This window comes from Cricetulus griseus, chromosome 9, assembly GCF_003668045.3.
Source record: "Cricetulus griseus strain 17A/GY chromosome 9, alternate assembly CriGri-PICRH-1.0, whole genome shotgun sequence".
NCBI classification, from domain to species: Eukaryota; Metazoa; Chordata; class Mammalia; order Rodentia; family Cricetidae; genus Cricetulus; species Cricetulus griseus.
The window spans coordinates 21,563,063-21,584,549 of NC_048602.1; the positions used below are offsets into that span (position 1 = coordinate 21,563,063).

At 55.6% G+C, this 21,487-nt stretch overlaps 2 protein-coding genes across 5 annotated transcripts; one reads left to right on the top strand and one right to left on the bottom strand.

Moving 5' to 3' along the window:
* Positions 1–649: 649 nt before the first annotated feature.
* Positions 650–16,272, top strand: Cnot3 (CCR4-NOT transcription complex subunit 3). 4 transcript variants are annotated; one of them, XM_027430996.2, is made up of 18 exons: positions 650–751; positions 6,353–6,427; positions 6,536–6,603; positions 6,811–6,885; positions 7,028–7,117; positions 7,348–7,476; positions 7,573–7,668; positions 8,670–8,892; positions 8,986–9,119; positions 9,586–9,642; positions 10,909–11,293; positions 11,376–11,499; positions 12,336–12,534; positions 13,352–13,451; positions 13,547–13,745; positions 13,958–14,090; positions 14,660–14,785; positions 15,909–16,272. In XM_027430996.2, exons 2-18 carry the CDS (start codon positions 6,403–6,405, stop codon positions 16,005–16,007), a joined length of 2,262 nt encoding a protein of 753 aa, XP_027286797.1. In that variant the 5' UTR covers positions 650–751; positions 6,353–6,402; the 3' UTR covers positions 16,008–16,272. The 4 variants fall into 4 exon arrangements, with proteins under 4 accessions (XP_027286797.1, XP_035305111.1, XP_027286800.1 ...); XM_027430999.2 differs by having other exon boundaries at positions 652–751; positions 8,673–8,892; XM_035449220.1 differs by lacking the exon at positions 9,586–9,642.
* On the bottom strand, positions 15,354–21,281 carry LOC103163303 (leukocyte receptor cluster member 1 homolog). Its single transcript, XM_027431009.2, has 4 exons — positions 21,081–21,281; positions 19,058–19,237; positions 18,326–18,576; positions 15,354–16,529 (listed from the first exon to the last, which is right to left on the bottom strand). Exons 1-4 carry the CDS (start codon positions 21,210–21,212, stop codon positions 16,310–16,312), a joined length of 783 nt encoding a protein of 260 aa, XP_027286810.1. The 5' UTR covers positions 21,213–21,281; the 3' UTR covers positions 15,354–16,309.
* Positions 21,282–21,487: the final 206 nt, after the last annotated feature.

Consider the following 21,487-nt stretch of genomic DNA (forward strand, 5'->3'; position numbering starts at 1 on the left):
GCACGGCCCAGGCCCCGCCCCGATTGACAGCCGGGCCCTCGCGCTGGCGTGTTGTGCTCTGAGGCGGGGAGGAGGAGGAGGAGGAGGAGCCGGGAAGAGGCAGCCGGAGCCAATCCCAGGCCGCTGAGCGGGAAGGCCAATCGAACGCCGCGCCCCGCCGAGAGCAGCCAATCGCAGAGAGGGGGCCGTCCGCAGCGCGGCCGGCAGCCAATGGGGAGCGCCCGGCGGCGCAGAGCGACGTGCTGCGGGAGCAATGACGGACCTATATTCGGGGCTCGGGGGCGGGCCGGCGCCAGAGACGAGAAGAGAGGAGGGGAGGCCTCCTCCTCCTCCTCCTCCGTCGCCGCCGCCGCCACCCGCCGCCGCCATCTTGGACCGGGCCCGTTCAGCTTCCGTGGAGCCGTCGGGCCGCCGCCGCCGCCGCCGCTGCCGCCGCCGCTCCCGCCGCCGCCGGGCCCGTGCCTTGAGGCTCCCCGAATCCCTCACCGGCTCGTCTACAACAGCCCCGGGGCCCACTTCCTCTCATCAACAACCCGGCCCCACTTCCGGCTTTCGCGCCGTCTTATCGCGATAGCGCCCGGGCTTGGGGCGCGAGGAAAGAGGAGGAAGAGGAAAAAAAAAAAAAAAAAAAAAAAAAAGAAAAAAAAAAAAAAAAAAAAAAAAAAAAGAGGCGTCCGGCGGGCGCTCGCCTCCGTCCTCCCCTCCTCGCCGGGTGGCGGAACGCTCCGCGGCGGCGGCGCCGGCTCCTGCGGTGAGCGCGTCAGGCTCGACTGGGCCCGACCCTTCCTCCCCCCACCCCACCCACCTCTCTCTCTCCCTCTCTCTCTCTCTCCCTGCCCCGTCCCTCAGCGGCCGCGGCCGCCTTCCCGCTCCGCGACCCTCCCTCCGCCTTCGCGAGCGCGCCTCCGCGCTCGCCGCCGCCGCCGCCGCCGCCGCCGCGGGGCCCTGGCTCGGCCCGGCCGCGCGCGTCGGGCCTCCTTCCTGGCTTCGGCTCGGGCGAGCGAGCGAGCGGGCGAGCCGAGCGAGCGAGCGGGCGGGCGGGGACCCCTCGGCTCTGGAGTCCTCCCGCGTCGCGATTCCCGCGTGGCAGCGCGCTTGCCCCGGGTGCGGAGTGCCCGCCCTCCTCCTCCTCCTCCTCCTCCGCGTCCGTCCGTCCGTCCGTCCGTCCGTGGCTTGCAGCGATGATGGGCTTGCACGGGACCGCGGAGGGGACCCCCCCCACACTCGTGCAGCCCGGCCCGGCCCTGCCCTCCCCGGTTGCTCCCTGGGGTGGGGGTGGGCGAGCGTGGTCTCCGTGCACCCCAAAGCCGCCCCCCAGCCTGTCGGTGTCTGGATGGGGGGAGCGCGTCTCCCTGGGAGAGATGGATCTGGTGGAGGGAAAGTCTCCCCCCCTCCACTCCACCCCCCACTACCACCCCAAGACCCGAGGGTGCAGCTCCCGTCGTGAGTTGGAGCCCCAGCCAAAAGTTTTCCTCCCGCCTCGTCCTCCACAGCTCTCTGGCAGTGAGGTCTCCTAGGTGTCCCATGCCACCAACAGTTTTCTTTCTTTTTTTTTTTTTTTAAAGGAAGCATGCCTTTTTTTGCTTTGCTTTAAAAAAACAAAAAACAAAAAACACTCCCTCCCCAAACCTTGTTGGATCCCGGGACTGCCCACCGTGTTGTGTTGCTCACTTTCCTGGCTTCTTCAGGTCTTTTGCATCTTTGAGGTTGAGGTAGGGCTTACCCATCAGCGGCCTCTAGCTTCGGGGATGCAGGCTCCCCCTAAGGTGCAGCAAGCAAGCCGGCTGCCACCCCTGGATGTGGCTTCCAAGTGGGGTGTCTGAGTCGACTGGTCTTGGTGTGTGTGTCTGTGTTGTGTTGGGAGCTGTTTAGCTCTCTCTCTCTCTCTCTCTCTCTGTCTGTGTGTGTGTGTGTGTGTGTGTGAGTGTGTGTGTGTGTGTGTCTGTGTTGTGTTGGGAGCTCTTTACCTCCCCCCCTCCCCACCCCCGGCCTGTGTCCGTGGAATGTGAGCTGCTTCCAGGCTCCCAGTTATTGGTGTGCTGCTGTCAGGGACCGCTTCTACACAGCTGTTGCCGTCCTGGGACTGTCACCCCTTCTTAGGGTTCCGTGTCTGTCTTGGCTCTCGTCCCCTCATCGCATGGGTTGTTAACCTTCCTGCACCTGAACCCAGCAGTTACCCACCTGTGTGTATGTGTGATCTTGCATAATTGGAGTCGTCTGGGTGAAGGAAAGCGTTGTGCCCGGGCTAGAGCGTTCCTTCTCACGCACCTGGTACCCGGTAGACATGTAAGCATCCTTTGTGGGATGGTGCTGTCACCTGCAAGGTACAAAGTTCCTGCCTGCCTTGGTGTTGGCATCACCCCCCATCCTTCATTTGAGATCGCTACACCCCCTGTGTGCCCACCCTGAGGCTAGGATACTCTTGGGTGTGAGTGCCCCGGCTGGTGTGATTTACCTCGCCTTTGTGTGTGTGTGTTTTTCTGTGGGCCTGAAGTGAAGGTTCTCGTGCGGTGTGTGGGGACTCAGGAGACAGACTGCAGTGGTCACTTTGCATGGGACTAAAGATGAGGGATGACTTTTCTTCAAGGTGGGGGTCCCTCATCCCTACCGGTATGGTGTCAGGCCTCTCCAGGCGCTACAGTCACCTCCGACCAGGACATACTTTATCCACCTAACAGGACCCCCATGTGGTGGTGCCGCGGTCCTCCACGGGGTTCAAGTTCCACCTCTAGACGCTGGCCGCCAGCTCCCTGCTTCAGTGTGAGCCCCCTTGGCTGCAAGATGCCGTGTGGCCGCTCCAAGCACCAGCCTCCATCAGGTCTCTCTGCATGGGGATCTTGGAGTCTGCGGTGACAAGTGCTGGAGACTGTTTTGTTGTGAGTCCTGATGTGCCTTGGACAGAGGCTCCATCTGGGCCAAGAGGCCCGCTTCCTCCATGCTGTCCGGAACCCCTCACCTTCTGCCTACATGTCCATACATGTTCCTTGTGAAGGTGCACGCCTGCCTCAGAAGGCCCCGGGGGTGATGGTCTCCTAGAGAGGGTCTTGGGAAATGGGTGAGCCGTCTTCTGTTGGCTGGAGGCTCCAGCTCTGGCTTCTCAGGTGTGTGCGCCCTCTTGGTGTGGAGTGGTTTTTTGTGGAGAGAAGGTATTGCCTCCACTCCAGCTGAGGCTCCAGCCTCTGGAGTAGAAATTCCTGGCTGTGTGGGTCTTGTCCTACTCTGTGCAGCGGTGCTCTTTTGCCAATCAGATGCCGTCTTCTCTAATCACAGCTGTGCCCAATCTTGACGGCTGAAGTATTACGCCTTTTCCCTTTTTTTTTTTTTTAATTTTTTAAATTTACTTTCATTTTGTGTGTATTTTGCCTCCCCTCATGTAAGCGTGCTGTGTATGTGCTGTGCCTGAAAAGGCTATTGGTTCCCCTGGAAATAGCGTTAGATGCAGTTGTGAGCTACCATGTGGGTGCTGGGAACTGAACCTGGGACTGTCTAAAAGGGTAACAAGTGCTCATAACCCAAGACATCTCCAGTTCTTAATTTTATTCTTATATATATTTCTAAAGTTGATTGGGGGGTGCACATGCATGCCATGACAGAAATGTGGGGGTCAGAGAAAAACTTTGACAAGTTGATTCTTTGCTTTCATGATTTGAGACCCAGGGGTTGAATCCAGATCACCAGTCTTCATAGCAAGTACCTTTATTTACTCCACCATCTTACTGGCCTGTAATTATTTTTTATAATTACTATTTTTTTTTTATGTTTTGAGACCCTGTCTCACTATGTAGTCTGGGGTAGACCAGGCTGGCCTTGAGAGCCATCTGCCTCTGTCTCCCAAGGGTGGGATTAAAGGGCAGCCCTAGCCCAACAATGTATTCACTCATTTATTTATTATTTGGTGTGTGTATGTGCTCTTGCTCATGTATACATGCCAGCACATATGTGAAAGAGAGGACACCTTTTGAGAGTTGATTCTCTCTACCATGTGAATCCTTGAGATTGATCTTAGGTTCATGCTGATCCTACTCGCTGGCCCTTGTTTCTGGCCCCTTTAGAATTTTTGTCTTTTTTCCCCCGCCACAGTACTGTATTCTCACTGCAGAGCTGTATAACCTCCTCCCCTGTGCTGCAGCCCTGTGGAATTGGGGTAGGGCCTCACCTCCTTCAGGTTGTAGTGTCTGCCCAGAGCCCTGCTGTAGGCTCTTGGGACAGAGTGGGCAGTGTAAGCTGCTGTTTAACATTCCTTCCTTCCCTGGTGTAAAAAGAGGCCTTTCTGTGCTGATGGATATTAGAGCCAAGACTCACTCCTTCCTAGTCAAGATCCTGATTCCAGGCAAGGTCCCTGGATCAGAGGTACCTGTACTTCAGTCTCCTCGGTGGGGCTCTTTGCCGAGTCCTTTTGTTAGTTGCTTCACCTTCCTGAAGACTATGGGGTGTAGTATGTCAGCCTATCCTCGGATGAGAGTGCTGTTTTTTGGGGGGTGGGGTAGGGAGGCTAATAGGCCCTGCACTGAAGAGATTTAAATTCCCAGAGTTTGGGGTACCATCCATACCTACCTCTCCACAGAGTTATTTTTTAGAGTTTCTTTCTGAGAAGGTGCCAGCCCCATCCTCTCTGGGCCTCTTTTTCTAAAGCCTGCTGCTCTGTAATGCAGCTCCCATGCAGTCTGATTCCAGGAATCCCATGCAGTGCAAGTGAAAGAAACTGAGCCGGAGTGGCAGTGCACCCTTCTAACCTCAGCATTAGGGAGGTCGGGGCAGGAATGTGGGTTCAAAACTAGCCTGAGCTGTATACCAAGACCCTGTCTTAGAAAGGGAAAGGATCCGTTTTTCCATTGCACTGGCTGACAGTGCACTTTGGAACATTTCCCACATTGCATCTTCTGTTAAAACCGTTCTCTGGGTATTCCTTTCCTTGGTAATAAGGACCCCTCACTGTGGCTGCCCACCAGGTTGTAACTCTTGGTTCTGGGAGTAGGGCTGTTTCTCCCTTTAAGGTTAAGAGCTATTTTGGGGCACCCCTGTTCTGTATAGTCTAGTCCTGAGAGTCTTGCCTATTTTCTCTCTCTCTCTCTCTCTCTCTCTCTCTCTCTGTCTCTCTCTTGTTTTTTTTGTTTTTGTTTTTTGTTTTTTTTGTTTTTGGAGACAGGCTGGCCTCGAGATCCACTTGCCTCTACCTCCCAGGTGCTGGGATTAAAGGTGTGTGCCACCAGCACCCAGACCGAGCCTTGCTTTTAAATATACCCCAGGGGGGACAAGCTTCTACTAGCAGCTCAGAAATCCTCTTTGCATGACCCTCCCTCTCCAGGTTGCCCTGTTTCAGAGTCAAGTTTTGTAGTGTGGGTTTCCCTTTGTATAAGGTACCATCCCCTCTTTCTTCATCCTTTGTCTTCAGGCCCCTCTGAGTTCAGCTCACCTTCCTTCAGAATAAAAATAGATGCCCCTCTGTGCATTTTGTTCTCTGCCCCATGGGTTCATGTTTCTGGGTCTGAATTGCCAGTGTGTCTAATATGGAATTCCTCCACGTGTGCAGATGTGCTCTCTCGCAGCTCAGGTGCCTCTTTGCCTGCCCTCTTGTCTTTGTAAGCTTTCTGTCTCCTCCCAGCCCCCTCTGAGTTAGAAAGGGCTGCTTCCACCTTTCTAACTGTTTTTACAGTCAGACTCTTGTGCTTGGGGCTGCAGGATTCTGCTGTGAAATACGTTTCTTGGAAGTGTTTGACCCCTGTCCTGTGTGAGCAGGTCTAGGTCTTCATAGTTCCGAAGTCCCCTGTCACTCGTCCCCTTCAGTTCACACCTGTGTCTGTGTATACTCAGCACCTCTCCCTTCCCAGGAGCCCCCAGCCTCCTGCATTCCCCCCACACACACACACCCGACTTGCCTGGAGTGGCCTCTCCCAGTCCCCTCTGCTCCCAGCCTGTTGAGAACCCTCACGTCTGGGGCTCACGCCTCCATCCCGGCAGTCCACCTGGGAACTGCATGTGCCGTGGTGTCATCTAGAGAGCAGACACTCCACTCTAGCAGTGTGCGCTTCCTAAGTCAGAGGCCCCCAGATAAGATAGGGCAGTCTTCGTTTCAGCGCTTTTCCAGAATCTGATCTGCCCGTCTCTGTGTGTGTTGGGCAGCTGAAAGAATGTGGGAACAGGCCGGCTCTGCCTTATCAGCTAGGAAATGGGGATGGAGCTCGACGGAAGAATGCTTGCGTGTGCAAGGCCCTGAGCTCCATCTTCGGGGGAAAGAGGGCACCTAACTGTCTCTTTCCTCCACGTCCTACCTGCCCCATGGCTCCCAGCATGCCTCTGGGTTTGGACTAGCCAGACAGCAGATGTTAAGTCCTACCCAATTTTTCCCCAGCAGCGTCCGCTTCCAAGAGAGTATGAAGAGAGTTCGTTTGTAGGGCAGGGAAGATGGCGGACAAGCGCAAACTCCAAGGTAACAGGCTGCCTCCTGTAAATGTGGCCGCATGCCCTCTCTTCTGGGAACTCGTTTTCAGATGTTTGCTGTCTTGGCAGGATCCTAACAGTCTTCCTCCCTGGCCAGGTGAGATTGATCGCTGCCTCAAGAAGGTGTCCGAAGGCGTGGAGCAGTTTGAAGATATTTGGCAAAAGGTACACAGCCTAAGAAACTCAAAGTCTGGGTCTGTGGGGAGAAGCATCCGAGTCTCAGGGTGTTGACCAGGGAGCATCTCTAAGATGGACTGTGGGGAAGAGGGTCTTAGATTTCCCAGCCAAGGAAGACAGAGACTGGACCTTTACTGCTATGGCGAGCTCTGGGCAGCCGCACTCACACTGACTGCTGAATTCTTCATCCCTCAGCTCCACAATGCAGCCAACGCGAACCAGAAAGAAAAGTATGAGGCTGACCTAAAGAAGGAGATTAAGAAGCTACAAGTGAGGGGGCTGGGGCTGGACTCTCTTGTCCTATGGGAGGAGGGATGGGGAGAGTGGACTGCTGGGTCCCAGGGAGACGAGGTCACTGAGGGCCCCAGTTCTTAGGCCTGCAGCCTGATTTCCTTGCTGCTTCTCCCTTCAGCGGCTGAGGGACCAGATCAAGACATGGGTAGCATCCAACGAGATCAAGGACAAAAGGCAGCTCATCGAAAACCGCAAGCTCATTGAAACGGTAGGAAACCAAAACCTGGGACTGGGGGGGGGGGGCGGCTATGATGAGGTTCCCGGAACCCTAGAAGGCAGAGGTGGAGCAGCCCCTCCAGACTCCTGGGAAGAGTAATGTCTCCACACCCGAGGGAAGGGCTCAGTGTGAGAGAGGAGGTCCCCGGGCTGTTTCTAGCTCTGCTGGCCCTTATACCTCTGCCCCACCTTTGAGAGCTCTCCATCAACTACTCTCCACAGCAAATGGAACGGTTCAAAGTTGTGGAACGAGAGACCAAAACCAAAGCTTATAGCAAGGAGGGCCTAGGTCTGGCTCAGAAGGTGGACCCTGCCCAGAAGGAGAAGGAAGAGGTTGGCCAGTGGCTTACGGTGAGCCGGGACAGAGAAAGAAGTGAGCACATGGCCCAGACTGCAGTGTGTGTCAGGGACTCGAGGACAAACCCCTCTTCCCTTCTCTCCCCCCAGAACACCATTGACACCCTAAATATGCAGGTGGACCAGTTTGAGAGTGAGGTGGAGTCACTGTCGGTGCAGACACGCAAGAAGAAGGGCGACAAGGATGTGAGTGGGGGAGAACCGCGCGGGGGGGGGGGGGGGCTGTGAACATGCAGCCTCTGCAGGCTCACGGGAGTCTAGTTCTGGGTGCCTGCAATACCCCTGGGGCAGAGACTGCAGAAGCAGGATGAGGCAGCCTAGCCAGCTGAGTGGTATAGGAAAGAGGTAAGGCGGCAGGGTCCTGGATCTTTGTCAGCAGCGGCTTGGTAAGATAGACTTAGGTTCGTCTGGGACCACCAAGTGAGGCATGAAGGGACAAGCAGATTGGGAAGGTACACGGCGTCGCTAAAGTCGCAGGTTCTCAGTCGAGGGGGAGAGGGGCTTATCCCTGAGAAACCAATGGCTGTGAACACCCGGGAAAGGATGATTTGGGCCAAAGCCATATGTTAGGGTTCTGGAGCCTCCCCCTCTAGGATTGGAGGGTGCGGATTCAAAGGGCTGTCTGCTTCATGGTGTCAGTCAAGCCGAAAGTTGGGATGGGATGGAAAGTGAGCGATGTGTCATGATTGGTGAGAGAGACGAGAACCAGGGACTGAGAGGGGAGAGTGTGGGTGCTTGACAAAAGGGGGGATTTGTTGCTCGCGCTAAGGTGTCGAGTGGTAGAGGGAACTGGAACCTTGAGAGGAGCAGGGGTTCCTCTTACTGCTTGTCCTTATTGCTGTCGTTGCTGCCGCTGTGACGTGGGATGCATATTCCAGCAGAGGTCAGCGGGTGGGGGGAGGCCTGGGTGAGACTTGCTGACTGGTTGGCCGGATGGAGGCCAAGTTGTCGGGCGGCTAGCACAGGCAGGCATCCCGAGAGTCCGCAGGGGTTTGAGGAGGGAGAATGGGTCCCGAGACGTCACAAAGCTCAGGTCGGTCCTCACTGGGACAGAGGGTGGCAGACTCCTCACTGCCCCAGGCTAGGAGGGGCTGGAGTGGAGTTTGGGGGACTGAGGCGAGGTTCTGTGGGGCAGGAGGGCTGGGCAGGTGCCCTGCAGCCCCTGAGCCTGGCCCTGGGCTCGCCAGCAGAAGCAGGACCGCATTGAGGGCCTGAAGCGGCACATCGAGAAGCACCGATACCACGTGCGCATGCTCGAGACCATCCTGCGCATGCTGGACAACGACTCCATCCTGGTGGACGCCATCCGCAAGATCAAGGACGACGTGGAGTACTACGTCGACTCCTCCCAGGACCCCGACTTCGAGGAGAACGAGTTCCTCTACGACGACCTGGACCTCGAGGACATTCGTGAGGCCCCGGGCTGACCTCACAGCACAGAGGGTGAGGAGGGCGGGAGGCTTAGCTGAGCCAGCTAAGTGTGCTGCTCCCCTGCCCCCACAGCACAGGCGCTGGTCGCCACCTCCCCACCCAGCCACAGCCACATGGAGGACGAGATCTTCAACCAGTCCAGCAGCACGCCCACCTCAACAACTTCCAGCTCTCCCATCCCACCCAGCCCAGCTAACTGCACTACGGTGAGGGGCTGGGGTTAAAATAACCTGGGTTCCCAAGAAGAAATCAGAAAGCCCGGTGTTGCCCCAGACGGCAGCTCAGGAAGTGAGGTCTAGGCTTTCTGTGCTCCGGGCCCTTGCTGGCGCACAATGCATATCAAAAAGCCAAGGATAGACCCTGGGGTCCCACTCAGGCTTAGCATGCACAGGGATCCAGGGCTGAAGTCTAGAAAGAAAGAAACTTCCTAAGTGCTCCTTAGGGTGGGAGTGGGTGCTGCCTCTCCTCTCTCCTCTCCTCTCACAAGGCGGTACTAATGAGCTCAGGTTCAGGTGTTTCCCAGATCGAGGTTGACTGTTGAAACAGCTGTGGGTCACAGGCAGTCAGATGAGAGATTAAGAGCAGTAAGGGCCCTCCTGGGTCCTTAAAGGATTGCCCTTTATGTTGGGACCTTGGAGGTCACAGTTTCTGAATCTGCTTCCCCCATCTCAGGAAAACTCTGAAGATGATAAGAAGAGGGGCCGCTCCACAGACAGTGAAGTCAGTCAGGTGGGTCCAAGTCCTTAAAATTAGTGAAGCTGGAGGGCTGGCCACAATGCTGGGCTCTTGGGACAGTAGTGTGCCAGAAACCGTGCCACCCTGACGGCAGACTGACTGGTGCTGTGGTGGAGGTGGCCTGTGAGCAGCAGCAGGTCACACAGGGCAGCTGTGGCAGGAAACTTGGAAGTATGAGAAGTAGGCCTGTTGGACCAAGGACCTGGTCTGTGTAGACGTCTCTGAAGGAACCACACAAGCCTGGGAAGTGATCAGAAAGCCATCCTGCCTGTGTTGTGTTGTGTTGTGCTGTGCTGACTGTAGGAAGCAGTCCCTGAGAGAGGAAGGCGGTGTGTGGCACTTGTAGTGAATGGACTCTCTTAGCTCTGTCAACTACCTTAGGAAACAGGAATGTTGTAGGAGCCGAAGGACCCCAAAGCCCCTCTGTGAGATAGAAGGGTTAGTCTCCGGTGGGAGGGCCTCGGTGGGCGCCAGGGCTGGGGAACAGCAAGGATCATAGAGTCAGAGAGGGACTGGGGCAGGGACTTCTGGGAGTGGGCCCAGCTCGGCCACCTTACTGGGCCCCTAAGTGTCAGCAGTGATTCCAGGAAGAAAGCGAATGGCCAGTTCCCTTTGGTACTTGGTAAGTAAGGTTCTTGTGGCACTTGAAAAGTCCGGCATGGCAGCCTGATTGGTGCACTGTATTTTACAGTTCTGTGACTAGCTGTAAAATGGACCTTTAGCTGACATTCAGAAGCATCCTGGCTGGCCTAGTTCCCTTACCCTTAAACATGTAGGCTGATCCAACTAATCCCAAATTGAGGTGATTTTTGTTGGCAGGGGTGCTATTTAGTTTTTGTTAGTTTTGTGAAAGAATCTCACTGTGTAGCCTTGGCTGGCCTGAACTTGCCTAAGAGACCAGGCTAATCTCAAACTCAGAGATGTGCCTGTCTCTGCCTCTCAAATGCTAGGATCAAAGGCGTGCACCACCGCTCCAGGTCTCCACTTGAGGGTACTGAAGCGTTTCCGCTGGTCTCTTTCTTAATGAAATACCCTGTGGGATTCGTGTGGGCTACAGGGACAATGTCCAGCAAGGACTTTGGACAGCCGAGCGGGCTGGAAGTAAATGGGTCTTAAACATGAAGGCGATGGAGTTCTTCTTGCCTTGGAGGGTGTGGACAGTTGACAGCAGGTCCGAGAAGATGGGGGGAGGTGGTGAGGGAGGTGGGTGAGTGGACAGGCTGACCTAGTACCTGACCCTTTGTTCCTTCTTTCCTGCAGTCTCCAGCCAAAAACGGCTCCAAGCCTGTCCACAGCAACCAGCACCCCCAGTCCCCAGCTGTGCCGCCCACCTACCCCTCTGGCCCCCCATCTGCCACTTCTGCCTTGAGCTCCACCCCTGGCAACAATGGGGCCTCTACCCCAGCAGCACCTCCAAGTGCCCTGGGCCCCAAGGCCAGTCCAGCTCCCAGCCACAACTCGGGTACTCCTGCCCCCTATGCCCAGGCTGTGGCCCCACCCAATGCCGGCGGGGCCAGCAGTGCCCAGCCCCGGCCCCCCAGCGCCCAGCCGAGCGGGGGAAGTGGTGGCAGCGGCGGCGGGAGCAGCAGCAGCAGTAACAGTGGTGCAGGCGGAGGAGGGGCCGGCAAGCAGAACGGCGCCACCAGTAAGTGAGGCTGGTTTGCTGGAGAAGGCAAAGTGGGCACTGGCCGCAGCTTGTTACACTGGCCCTTCCCTTCCTTCCCTAGGCTACAGTTCGGTTGTCGCGGACAGCCCTGCAGAGGTGGCCCTGAGCAGCAGCGGGGGGAGCAGTGCCAGCAGCCAAGCCCTGGGGCCCGCTTCGGGCCCTCACAACCCAGCTCCCATCACCTCGTGAGTTCTGGGGTGGGAGGGCTTGGGCGCAGTCTCTCATCGTCCCCCCCCCCCTGCCCTTTTTGGGAAGTGTCCAGTGCACTCTGCCTCCATCTTGGTGGGGTTTCTGTCCCTGCTTCTTAACACCCAGTACATGTGTACATTAGTTCCCAGGTTTGTCCTCTTTTTTTAGATTTTATTTATTATGTATACAACATTCTGCTTCCATGTATATCTGCACACCAGCAGAGGGCGCCAGATCTCATTACGGATGGTTGTGAGCCACCATGTGGTTGCTGGGAATTGAACTCAGGACCTCTGGAAGAACAGCCAGTGCTCTTAACCTCTGAGCCATCTCTCCCTTTGTCCTCTCTCTTAACTTACCTTGTTACTCCAGGTTCAGACTGCCTGCCGTCTCCCCATTTCTGTTCTTTGCTCTGAAGCAACCTATCTTCCATGGGTGTGTGGGCTTTCCCCCCCTTTTCCAAGTAAAATGTCCTAGCCTTCCATTTCTGCATGTTGACATCAGATTACTCCAGCTGTTTGTGAACACATACTGAAGGGAAGATCTGCCACCTTGCCCGATGTTAGCAGCCATGAGTGGGATTGCACCACATGTGTCTGTGCAAGGCTACTTTATTAGGTCTGAATCTGCCCCAGTGTACCTCCCCCATCTTTTAAGCTGTTAGGGGATCCTAAAAACCTGTATTCCCAACACAGCGCCTCTGCTGTACTGAAGAGGACTCCAGATACTGGTTCTGCTCCCGCCTGCTCCAGCTGTCCCCCTTTGGAGCCCATGTTTTGTGCCCATCCTCCTGTAGTGACCTTAGTCTAAGTTGCCTCCATTCTTTACCCAGAAAGGAATCCAGTACGGCAGCCCCAACGGGGGCTGGGAGTGCGGCTTCAGGCTCAGGGAACAACTCAGGGGGACCCAGCCTCTTGGTGCCACTGCCTGTGAATCCCCCCAGTTCTCCAACACCCAGCTTCAGTGAGGCCAAGGCAGCTGGGACCCTGCTCAATGGTCCTCCACAGTTCAGCACCACCCCAGAGATCAAGGTGAGCCCCTCAGATGTGGGCCCTGAGCCCATCCTGGGGCAGGAAATCCAGTGTGTCTACTTTCTAAGGGGAAAAAAAAAAACACAGAAGTTCTCCTGAGTGGGTGATAGGGCTCTAGCATGGTTTTGAGGGGAGAAGGAACAAGTGGCACCTTGTGGAGAGGCTCCTGTGAGGCTGTGGGCGGCATGACGGAGGGAAAGGATGAAGACTAGGCCTTATTGGCTGTGACTGGTGCAGAATGAGTCCTCCAAGAGTGCTGGGGTGCAGGTCTGTGGGTGGGCTTTGGTGATGGAAAGAAGGGCTGTACAGAGTGGGTAGAAGAGCCCGCCCTAAGCTGCTTCATCGGGAAGGCAGTGTGGGGGCTGCAGACCCCACCCACTGATGTTCCCAAGGAGACTGAACGCCCAAGGGATGGCCGACACCCTTAAGGCAACAGCAGAGCCTGCAATTGTGCCAGCCACCTCTCCCCCTCAAGATGTCATGTTACTGTCCAGTGGGTGTTTTCCCAGTATGTAGGGCCACATGTAGTGTGTGCTTTTGTAGGGCACCGTGTTTTGTAGGGCATTGTTTCCTCTGGAATGTACCCTATACAGAATTACACGGTGGAGAGTTAGTGGACCATGTTCTGATGGTGACCTCAGATTTGCAGCGTCCCTACGGCCACGATGTTTTATCATAATATGGGTAGATCTTGCAGATAGGGAACTGGCAGCAGAAGAGTGGACAGAGGGTGCAGGTTCCATCAATCAGGCTTTGCATTTTTATGTAGTCCAGTCTCTGCTCCAGGTCCTGAGGCTTGTCCCCTTTCTCTTCCCAGGCCCCCGAACCGCTGAGCTCTCTGAAATCCATGGCAGAACGGGCAGCTATCAGCTCTGGCATTGAGGACCCTGTGCCAACGTTACACCTGACAGAGCGAGGTGACAGTCATGGAATGGTGGGGAGGGCAAAAGCCAAGAAGGAGCTGATCCTGTCCTCACCGTTGAGGGGCCTGGTGCCCCTTCCCTCTCTACAGACATCATCCTGAGCAGCACATCAGCACCCCCCACCTCAGCCCAGCCACCCCTGCAGCTGTCAGAGGTGAACATACCATTGTCACTGGGCGTGTGTCCACTGGGGCCAGTGTCCCTCACCAAGGAGCAGCTCTACCAGCAGGCCATGGAAGAGGCCGCCTGGCACCACATGCCCCACCCCTCTGACTCCGAGCGCATTCGGTGAGGGGCTGCAGAAAGGGGCCAGGGCCCGGGACTCCCCATTCTGAGGGAGGAGCTGGTTCCTGGGTCCTGAGAGACTAGGTAGAGTACTCGTCTCACAGTGCTGAGGACTTGGCTTGGGGCTGGCTCCCTTATAGCAGGTTGAAGTGTGCTTCTGAACAGCCTCCTGAAGGCAAGGCAGGCACTGGCACTAAACCCTCTCTGGTTCACAGGCAGTACCTCCCCCGGAACCCTTGCCCGACGCCCCCCTACCACCACCAGATGCCACCCCCACACTCGGACACCGTGGAGTTCTACCAGCGCCTGTCAACCGAGACACTCTTCTTCATCTTCTACTATCTGGAGGTACAGCAGGGCCCCTGGGGCAGCCTTGGGCCCCCCAGCTCCGCCGCCACCGCTGCCATCCCCCCTCGGGCTGGAGGGGCGAGGTGGGTGTCCCACTGCGGCCACTGGGACCGCACCCCTCCCTACCCCAGGGCCCCTCAAATCAAACCTGTCCAGTCCCAAGGCATTCCAGTTGCTGAGACTCAGGGAGGACTGCAGGCCCTGGGTTGTGTACACTTGCTAATGCCAAGAGCACTCAGCTCCTGCTGGAGCCCCCGAGTGCGGTAGACACTCTCAGGGCCTCCCTAGAGACCTCTGGGGACTGTGTGTGACCTCTTGATTGCAGTGAGTCAGCCCCTCTCCATCTCTCCTTGAGTTCCTCCATACAGTCTCCTCTCAGCTTCCATTATGCATTAGTTGCTCTCTGAAAGCTTTTCTGAGAGCAGTTCTCACCACCTGTCTCTAGGTGGGCTCTCCACCTCAGTTGGTCTGCTGTGGGCCAGAGGCCAGCCCTGATGCCCTGCCCTGTCCCCCTGCTCTCTACCCAGTGTGGCTACCCCCCCGATCCTCCTCTGTGTTTTCTTTCCCAGGGAACCAAGGCGCAGTACTTGGCAGCCAAGGCCCTGAAGAAGCAGTCCTGGAGATTCCACACCAAGTACATGATGTGGTTTCAGAGGCATGAGGAGCCCAAGACCATCACAGATGAGTTTGAGCAGGTGAGGGCCCTGCCCACCCTGTCCCACTGGTGTATGGCTCGTGTCCCCAAGCCTAGTCCTGTGCTGCTGGCCTTCGGCCTTCTGCAGACAGACCAAACTGGCCTCCCAGGCTGTTCACCTGGCCTGGGATGCTATCCCTCTCCATTTGGTGGATTCCTGGTGCTTTAGGTCTGAGCCATTGTCACTCCTTCCAAAGAGCTGCTAACTGCCTCCACCATGCAGCCCTGGGTACTTTAGTTGAGTGTGTGGGAATTTCTAGTTGGCATCTCCTGAACCTGACCTCAGTGGCCCCTTCATTTCCTGGCAGCCAGCAGACTGAGCTGCTTGGGACTGAGCATACTTGGAAGGAAGGCTTCTTAGGCGGCCTTCTCAAGTCTCAACCATTAGCTGATTAGAAACTCCACTCCCTAAATACCCCAAAGCCAACTGATCTGGGTTTGAGCCCAGTTCTCTCTGGATGATCTTGGACAAGTCAGTGGAATCCCTCTATCTGTAAAAATGGGAGTGGCAGCACCCATCTCCCAAGTTGTTACAAGGATTAAATAAGTTACCATGTAAGTACTAATGGTGCCTGCTATACAGTGAGCGTCACGGAAATTTTAATTGTTTTCAGTGGGTGTGTTCCATGGTGGCTTTCCCTGTACACATTTTCCCCACCTACACCTCGGGTGCCAAGCCGGCCCTCCCTCGGTGGTCCCCGTTCTCACAGAACTGTTGCATCCCTACATTCCTCCAGACCACCTGGAATCATTTCAGACACTTGAGCCAGCCAGCTTTTCTTGCTGCCTCCTCTCCCACCCTGGTTTGGGCCTCGACATTAATGCGTGTCAGGGCGCTGAGTCTCTCAGAATCTGTCACAGTGCAGTGTCTCCCTGCAGGGCACTTGGGTGTAGATGCTGCATCTGTCACATAGTAGGCCACCCGTTGGTGCCCATCCCTCAGCGTCTGAACATAAGCCTAGGCCTTGTACTTAGCCAAGGCCCTCCAAAGCTGTAAAGAAAGCATTCAGGCCCACCGGGCACGGCATGTCCTTGTCTCTGATGGCTGCCTCTCGGCTGCCTGGCCCCGGTCTCGGCCCCCTCCCCCCCCTCGTCCCCTCACTGACCACCTTCTCCCTGGCCAGGGCACCTACATCTACTTTGACTACGAGAAGTGGGGCCAGCGGAAGAAAGAAGGCTTCACCTTTGAGTACCGCTACCTGGAGGACCGGGACCTCCAGTGACACCGGCCCCCTCTACCCGACCCCTCCCCCGCATGCTGATCCCCCTGCCCAGGTGAGGGCCCTGCCCTGGAAGACTGGGGGAGGCCCAAGGCCATGGGGCACCCTCCCCCCCAGGAAGCAGGGAAAGGGCAGGGAGGTTTTCTCTTCCTCTCTGCCCTACCCTGGGGGCGAGAGCTGCCCCCTCCTCCCCTCCCCAGTGAGGGACATTTTTTGGTAAACCTATTTTCATTTTGGAAAATATTTATGAATAAATAGTTTTATATGACGGCTGGCAGCTGCAGCCTCTCCTATCCCCCCAAGAGTCAATGGGCAGCAGTGGGGTTCTGCTGGCGGGGGCGCCGGGCCAGCTGGGGGTTGAACTGGGAGTTGTACCGCCGCCTCCGTTCATCTGTCTCTTCAACTTCTGCCTGACCTTGCTGGGTTGCTCGGCCTTGTACCCGGGCCAGCAGGGCCTCTGCTCGAGCCCTCTCAGCTGCTTCCCGCTGACGACGCTCAGCCCGGAGCTGTTCTAGGGAAGGTGGCCTGCAGGGAGGAGGGAGACCAAGAGCAGAAAGCATGAGAGAAGGAAGCCGCCTGGTTCTGGGTTACATGAGCAAGTCCATGGACTCACTTCACGGGCTGTGCCTCCCTGTGGTCCTTAGATGAGATGCCCTCAGGGCAAGCAAGCAGGCTGAGCAGTGTACTGGGCCCCTGCATCATATTCACATACAGAGGTTAGCCTGTGAGTTCTCCTGCTGCAGTTGACAGAACCTAGCACCTCACAGACAGAAACCTGCTTTTACTCTCTAACCCTAGTGATTCCTAAACTTTGGTTCCCAACATGGGAGGCAGGCAGACCTGAGTTCGAGGCCAGTCTGCTGTATAGAATTACTCGTTTCAGGATAGCCAAGACTATACAAAAACTCGGTCTGAAAAGAACAAAGTCAAACAGGAGACTCTTCCCTGTGTGCTGCCTTCTGCTGTGGCAACATAAGGTTCCAGAAAAAGGTTTCTCTTCCATGACTAAGTAAAAAGATAACTGAGTGATGGGGCATGCTTTAATCCTAGCACTTGGAAGGTAGAACTCAGACAAATCTCTGAGTTCAAGGCCAGCCTGGTTTACGTAGCCAGTTCTAGGATAGTCAGGGCTACAAAATGAGACCTTATCTCAGAAAAATTAAAAACCAAACCAAACCTGGGGGCTGGAGAGATGGCTCAGTGATTAAGAGCACTGAGCTCAATTTAGTGACCACATGGTGGCCCACAACCATCGGTAATGGGACCCAGTGCCCTCTTCTGGAGTGTAGGCAGAACCACCACCACCAGCCAGTATAAAGAATAATAAGATGGAAATGGATGTGGAAGATACATGATGTCTTTGTCTAGCCTTCACATGCAACACAACAGGAAATGTATAGGGGGAAGAAAAACGAGGGCCACAAAGATCTTTTAAGGAAGGTTTCTCAAGACAGTTTCTCTGTGTAGCCCTGGCTGTCCCCGAACCTGCTCTGTAGACCAGGCTGGCCTTGAACTCAGGGTCTGCCTGCCTCTGCTTGCCCCTCCCTCTCCCCGGAGGGCTGGGATTAAAGGTGCGCACTGCCAGCACCTGCAGCAGGTTGTGTCTATGTATCTGTGTATCTGTACTGAGCACAGTGTGGTGGCTACACATCTGATCCTAGCAGTTGGGAGGCGGAGGTCAGCAGAGCTCCATAGTGAGACCCTGTCTCAAAAGAAAGCAGAAGGGCCGGTTCAGTGGTTAAGAACACTGGCTCCTCTTCTAGAAGACAGGGGTTCGATTCTCAGTACCATATAGTGGCTCCCAATTGTGGTACTCCTGTTTCAGGGGATCCAATGCCTTCTAGTCTCTAAGGGCACCAGCACATATGTGGTGCATAAACAAACATGGCAGACACCCATGCACATCAAAAAAGAAAAAAAATAACTGAGAAATCCTGCACACAAGCATCTACACATAACCTTAACAATAAGAGGAGATACTATTCTAATCCTGAATTAAAGAAGCGGCTGGAGAGATGGCTCAGTGCACCGGCTGCTCTTCCAGAGGTTCTGAGTTCAATTCCCAGCAACCACATGGTGGCTCACAGCCATCTGTAATGAGATCTGGTGCCCTCTTCTGGCCTGCAGGAATTACATGCAGGTAGAACACTGTATACATAATAAATTTTAGGATTCTTTTTTTCTATTTTAAGTCTGTCTCCACACAGGTCTCCAGACCCCACACTAAGGACCACTTCATGTTGCCTTTCCTGCTGAGCTTTTTGTGATACCCAGGCTCCCCAGAGTCTCACTGCTCTACTGTACGCTGAGTCTGCTCTTACTCTTTGGGCCGCTGTTTCTGAGGCCGCTCCTCTCTGGAAGGACGGCTTTCACTGCTGTGCCTTTTCTTTCCCAGGTGCTTCTGCATGTCCCTCAAGGGGTCCAACCGGTTCTTGATCTTCTCGTCTGGGCTTGGGCCTGGAGGGCAGCCCCCTTGCCTTGGGGGGAGCTGGTACCAAGGAGGTTGCGTTTGAGCCTCTGCTGCGCTCTGGCCCAAATACGTCAGGATGCCTAGTGCTTTCTCTTGCCTCTCCTGTGGGGGCAAGAAAACAAAATAGTCTTCCCAAGTCCCTCTGGGAGCCCTAGATATGGCATGTGGCAGTAGGGAAACCCAGGGCCTGAGTTCCCAGTGAGGCAGGGGCTGGTGGGTATTCAACAAGGGAAATCACAGACCAGGGGCCAGCTACGCAAAAGTGCTGATGGCTAATCTGCAGGGGGCGTCTAAGGAAAAACTGCAGCAAAGCAGAGGAGTGGTTTCAGTGGGATGCAGGAGAGCCACAGTACAGTTCACAATGTGAGAAGCACAAGCGCCATCTGGCGACAGATGCTGACGACTAGCATTCAGGAGGCCAGCGCCGGAGGGGGTTGTGAGCTGGAGGACAGCCTGTCTGTGTAGTTGAGGTGTCATCTCAAAATAAACTAGCTAAGGTTAACATAAGAAACAGCTGTTAGTCACAGCTGGTAGCGCCCCACCCCACCCCACCGAAATCAGCCAACAGAGGCCAGCAGCTTACCTTCTCCTGTCGCTTCTCTTCTTCATGCTCTTTATTGCCTCTGGGCACTCCTTTCCCTTCTTCCAGCAGCTCCCTAAACAGGTCCACAGGGCCAGAACTTGGAGCGCCTGCCTCTGCTGCTTCCAGCTCAGGGCGTGAGTTCTGGTGCCTGGCTTTCTTCCGTAGGAATTCTGTTCGGGCCTGTGAAGAAAGTTATAGGCAGGACATTCAGAACGTAGAAGTGCTGGGGGCTCCAAGGAAGGGCCATGAGCCGGCTGGTGGTGACACACGCCTCTAATCCCAGCACTCAGGAGGAAGAAAGAGGCAGGTGGATTTCTGTGGGTTCGAGGCCAGCCTGTCTACAGAGTCCAGGGCAGGCAAGGCTACATAGAGAGAAGCTATCTGGAAAAAGGTTTAAAAAAAAAAAAAAATTGTGTGGGGGGGGCGGGGGTAGAGGTACTGGGAGCCAGAAAAGACACCATTTCTAATTTGAAGTGGAGAATGGGGTTTTTGTTTGGTTTGGCTTTTGAGATAAGGTTTCTCTGTAAAACAGTCCTGGCTGTCCTGGAACTCAGTCTGTAGACCAGGCTGGCCTCCAACTCACAGAGAATCTGCCTGCCTCTACCTCCCAAGTGCTGGGATTCAAGGCATGCGACACCACCACCCGACGAGAATGGTTGTTTTTAAACAGTTAACTGGATTACCAGGGATATTTGGGGAGATCCCAGCCTAAAACAGAAGGGTTTCCACAGCCTGGAGTCATGCAAGAAAAACAGCTATCAAAAACCACTCAGCTAGGGGCTGGAGAGATGGCTCAGCGGTGAAGAGCACTGACTGTTCTTCCAGAGGACCTGAGTTCAATTCCTGACAACCACCTTGAATGAGATCTGGTGCCCTCTGCTGGCATGTGGGCAGAAGACTGTATACATAATAAATAAAATCTAAAAAAACAAAAACTACTCAGCTATAAGGTATAGAGGTGGCTTGTTCACCCATAGAGCCCCTGCTTAGTGTATGCCCAGCACACACATGTACAAACTCCCAAATACAGCTTATTAGGAAGCCAAACACAGTTTCTGGACAAAAGATCTGAACCCCAGGTGTGGCTCCAGGTCAGCATCCCAAACACATTAGTGATGGCCCGTGTCACTCCCATCCCAGGTAGGTTCTGCATTGCCACCAACGCCCGGCTACTTCCGAAATTTTAAATACCCACACTACTTCATGATCAGATTGGCCAAGGGACTTAATTGTAAACTAACATGATTGAGTAATTACTAACGCCTGTGCATGCATGCGTGGTCTTCAATCCCACATTCAGGAGGCAGAGGCAAGAGATCTCAGAGCTCGAGACCAACCTGGTCTACATAGCCAGTTCCAGGGCAGCCCGGGCTACATAGACCCTGTTTCAAAGAAAGCCTCTTTGGTGGCGCACGCCTTTAATCCCAGCACTCGGGAGGCAGAGGCAGGGGCAGGGGGATCTCTGTGAGTTCGAGCCCTGTCTCCAGAGTGAGTGCCAGGACAGCCTCCAAAGCAATACAGAGAAACCCCTGTGTCGAAAAATAAAAACAAACAAACAAAAAACCGAAAGAAAGAAGAAAAAAAAGAGAGAGAGAGAGCAAGCCAGCCTCTGGGTGTGTTTGGGGGAGCAATGGTGGAGAAAGAAGAGGTCTAACGGAGTGCACTCCGGCTTGCCCGCCCTTTGCCCTCCTCGTTGAAGCCTTTGCAACTCCAAGTCGCTCTAAGAGGGTCGTGTCAAGTCTAGCGCTCTGCAGGAGGGGGGGCACGCATACAGTGGGTGCTCAGTAATTAACTTGTGCGGACGATCTCCAAAGTGATCGGGGCAGCCGTCCCACTCCGACGTGCTAGCCTGCGGTCACTTCAGCCACACCAGGGGGGGGGGGGGAAGGGGATCCAGGACGGTTTCGCGCAAGTCAGCAAAGGATTTGCGGAGAAGCGTCAGCAAGCACAGACCCGCGGCTGCCACCGAGTCACCCACCGACCCAGCGAGGCCCGCCTCGCTTCCGGGCCAGCCCAGGCTCACCTCCTGCTGGGCGAGCAGCACCCTCCGCTCACGCTCCTTCTCCTCCTCCCGCGCCCGGGCCTCATCGCGCCGCACGCGGGCGACGTTGTCCTTGTTTCGGACGTGCCAGCTCTTCTTGGGCAAGATATTCATGGTCCCCCCGCCGACCTCCGAGCCAGCGGGCCCCCGACTCCCACACTTCCGATTGGCGCGAGGGTGCCCCCGCCCCGTGGCCCCACCCTCGCCTGTGCATTGGTTCCCGGCCAGACGCCACGCCCACTTATGACCCTATCCAGGGGTGATTGGCTAAGAGGCCCTCCATCACAGCCAATCCCAAACGTTTGCCACCCCCGGGTCGCTCCACCCCGGACGCCGCCGTGTAGGGCTGATGCTGCCCCGCCTTGTCTAGCCCTCTGCTCGCAGACACA

Bases quoted from the DNA above. Each gene is read 5' to 3' on its own strand.
- Cnot3 (XM_027430996.2), top strand. From the start codon at position 6,403: ATGGCGGACAAGCGCAAACTCCAAG. The intron at 11,294-11,375 runs GTAAGTGAGGCT...TTCCTTCCCTAG, and splicing joins CAAGCAGAACGGCGCCACCA to GCTACAGTTCGGTTGTCGCG. The intron at 12,535-13,351 runs GTGAGCCCCTCA...TTCTCTTCCCAG, and splicing joins GCACCACCCCAGAGATCAAG to GCCCCCGAACCGCTGAGCTC.
- LOC103163303 (XM_027431009.2), bottom strand. From the start codon at position 21,212: ATGAATATCTTGCCCAAGAAGAGCTGGCACGTCCGAAACAAGGACAAC. The intron at 19,238-21,080 runs GTGAGCCTGGGC...CTTTCTTCACAG, and splicing joins TGCTGCTCGCCCAGCAGGAG to GCCCGAACAGAATTCCTACG. The intron at 18,577-19,057 runs GTAAGCTGCTGG...TTGCCCCCACAG, and splicing joins AAGAGAAGCGACAGGAGAAG to GAGAGGCAAGAGAAAGCACT.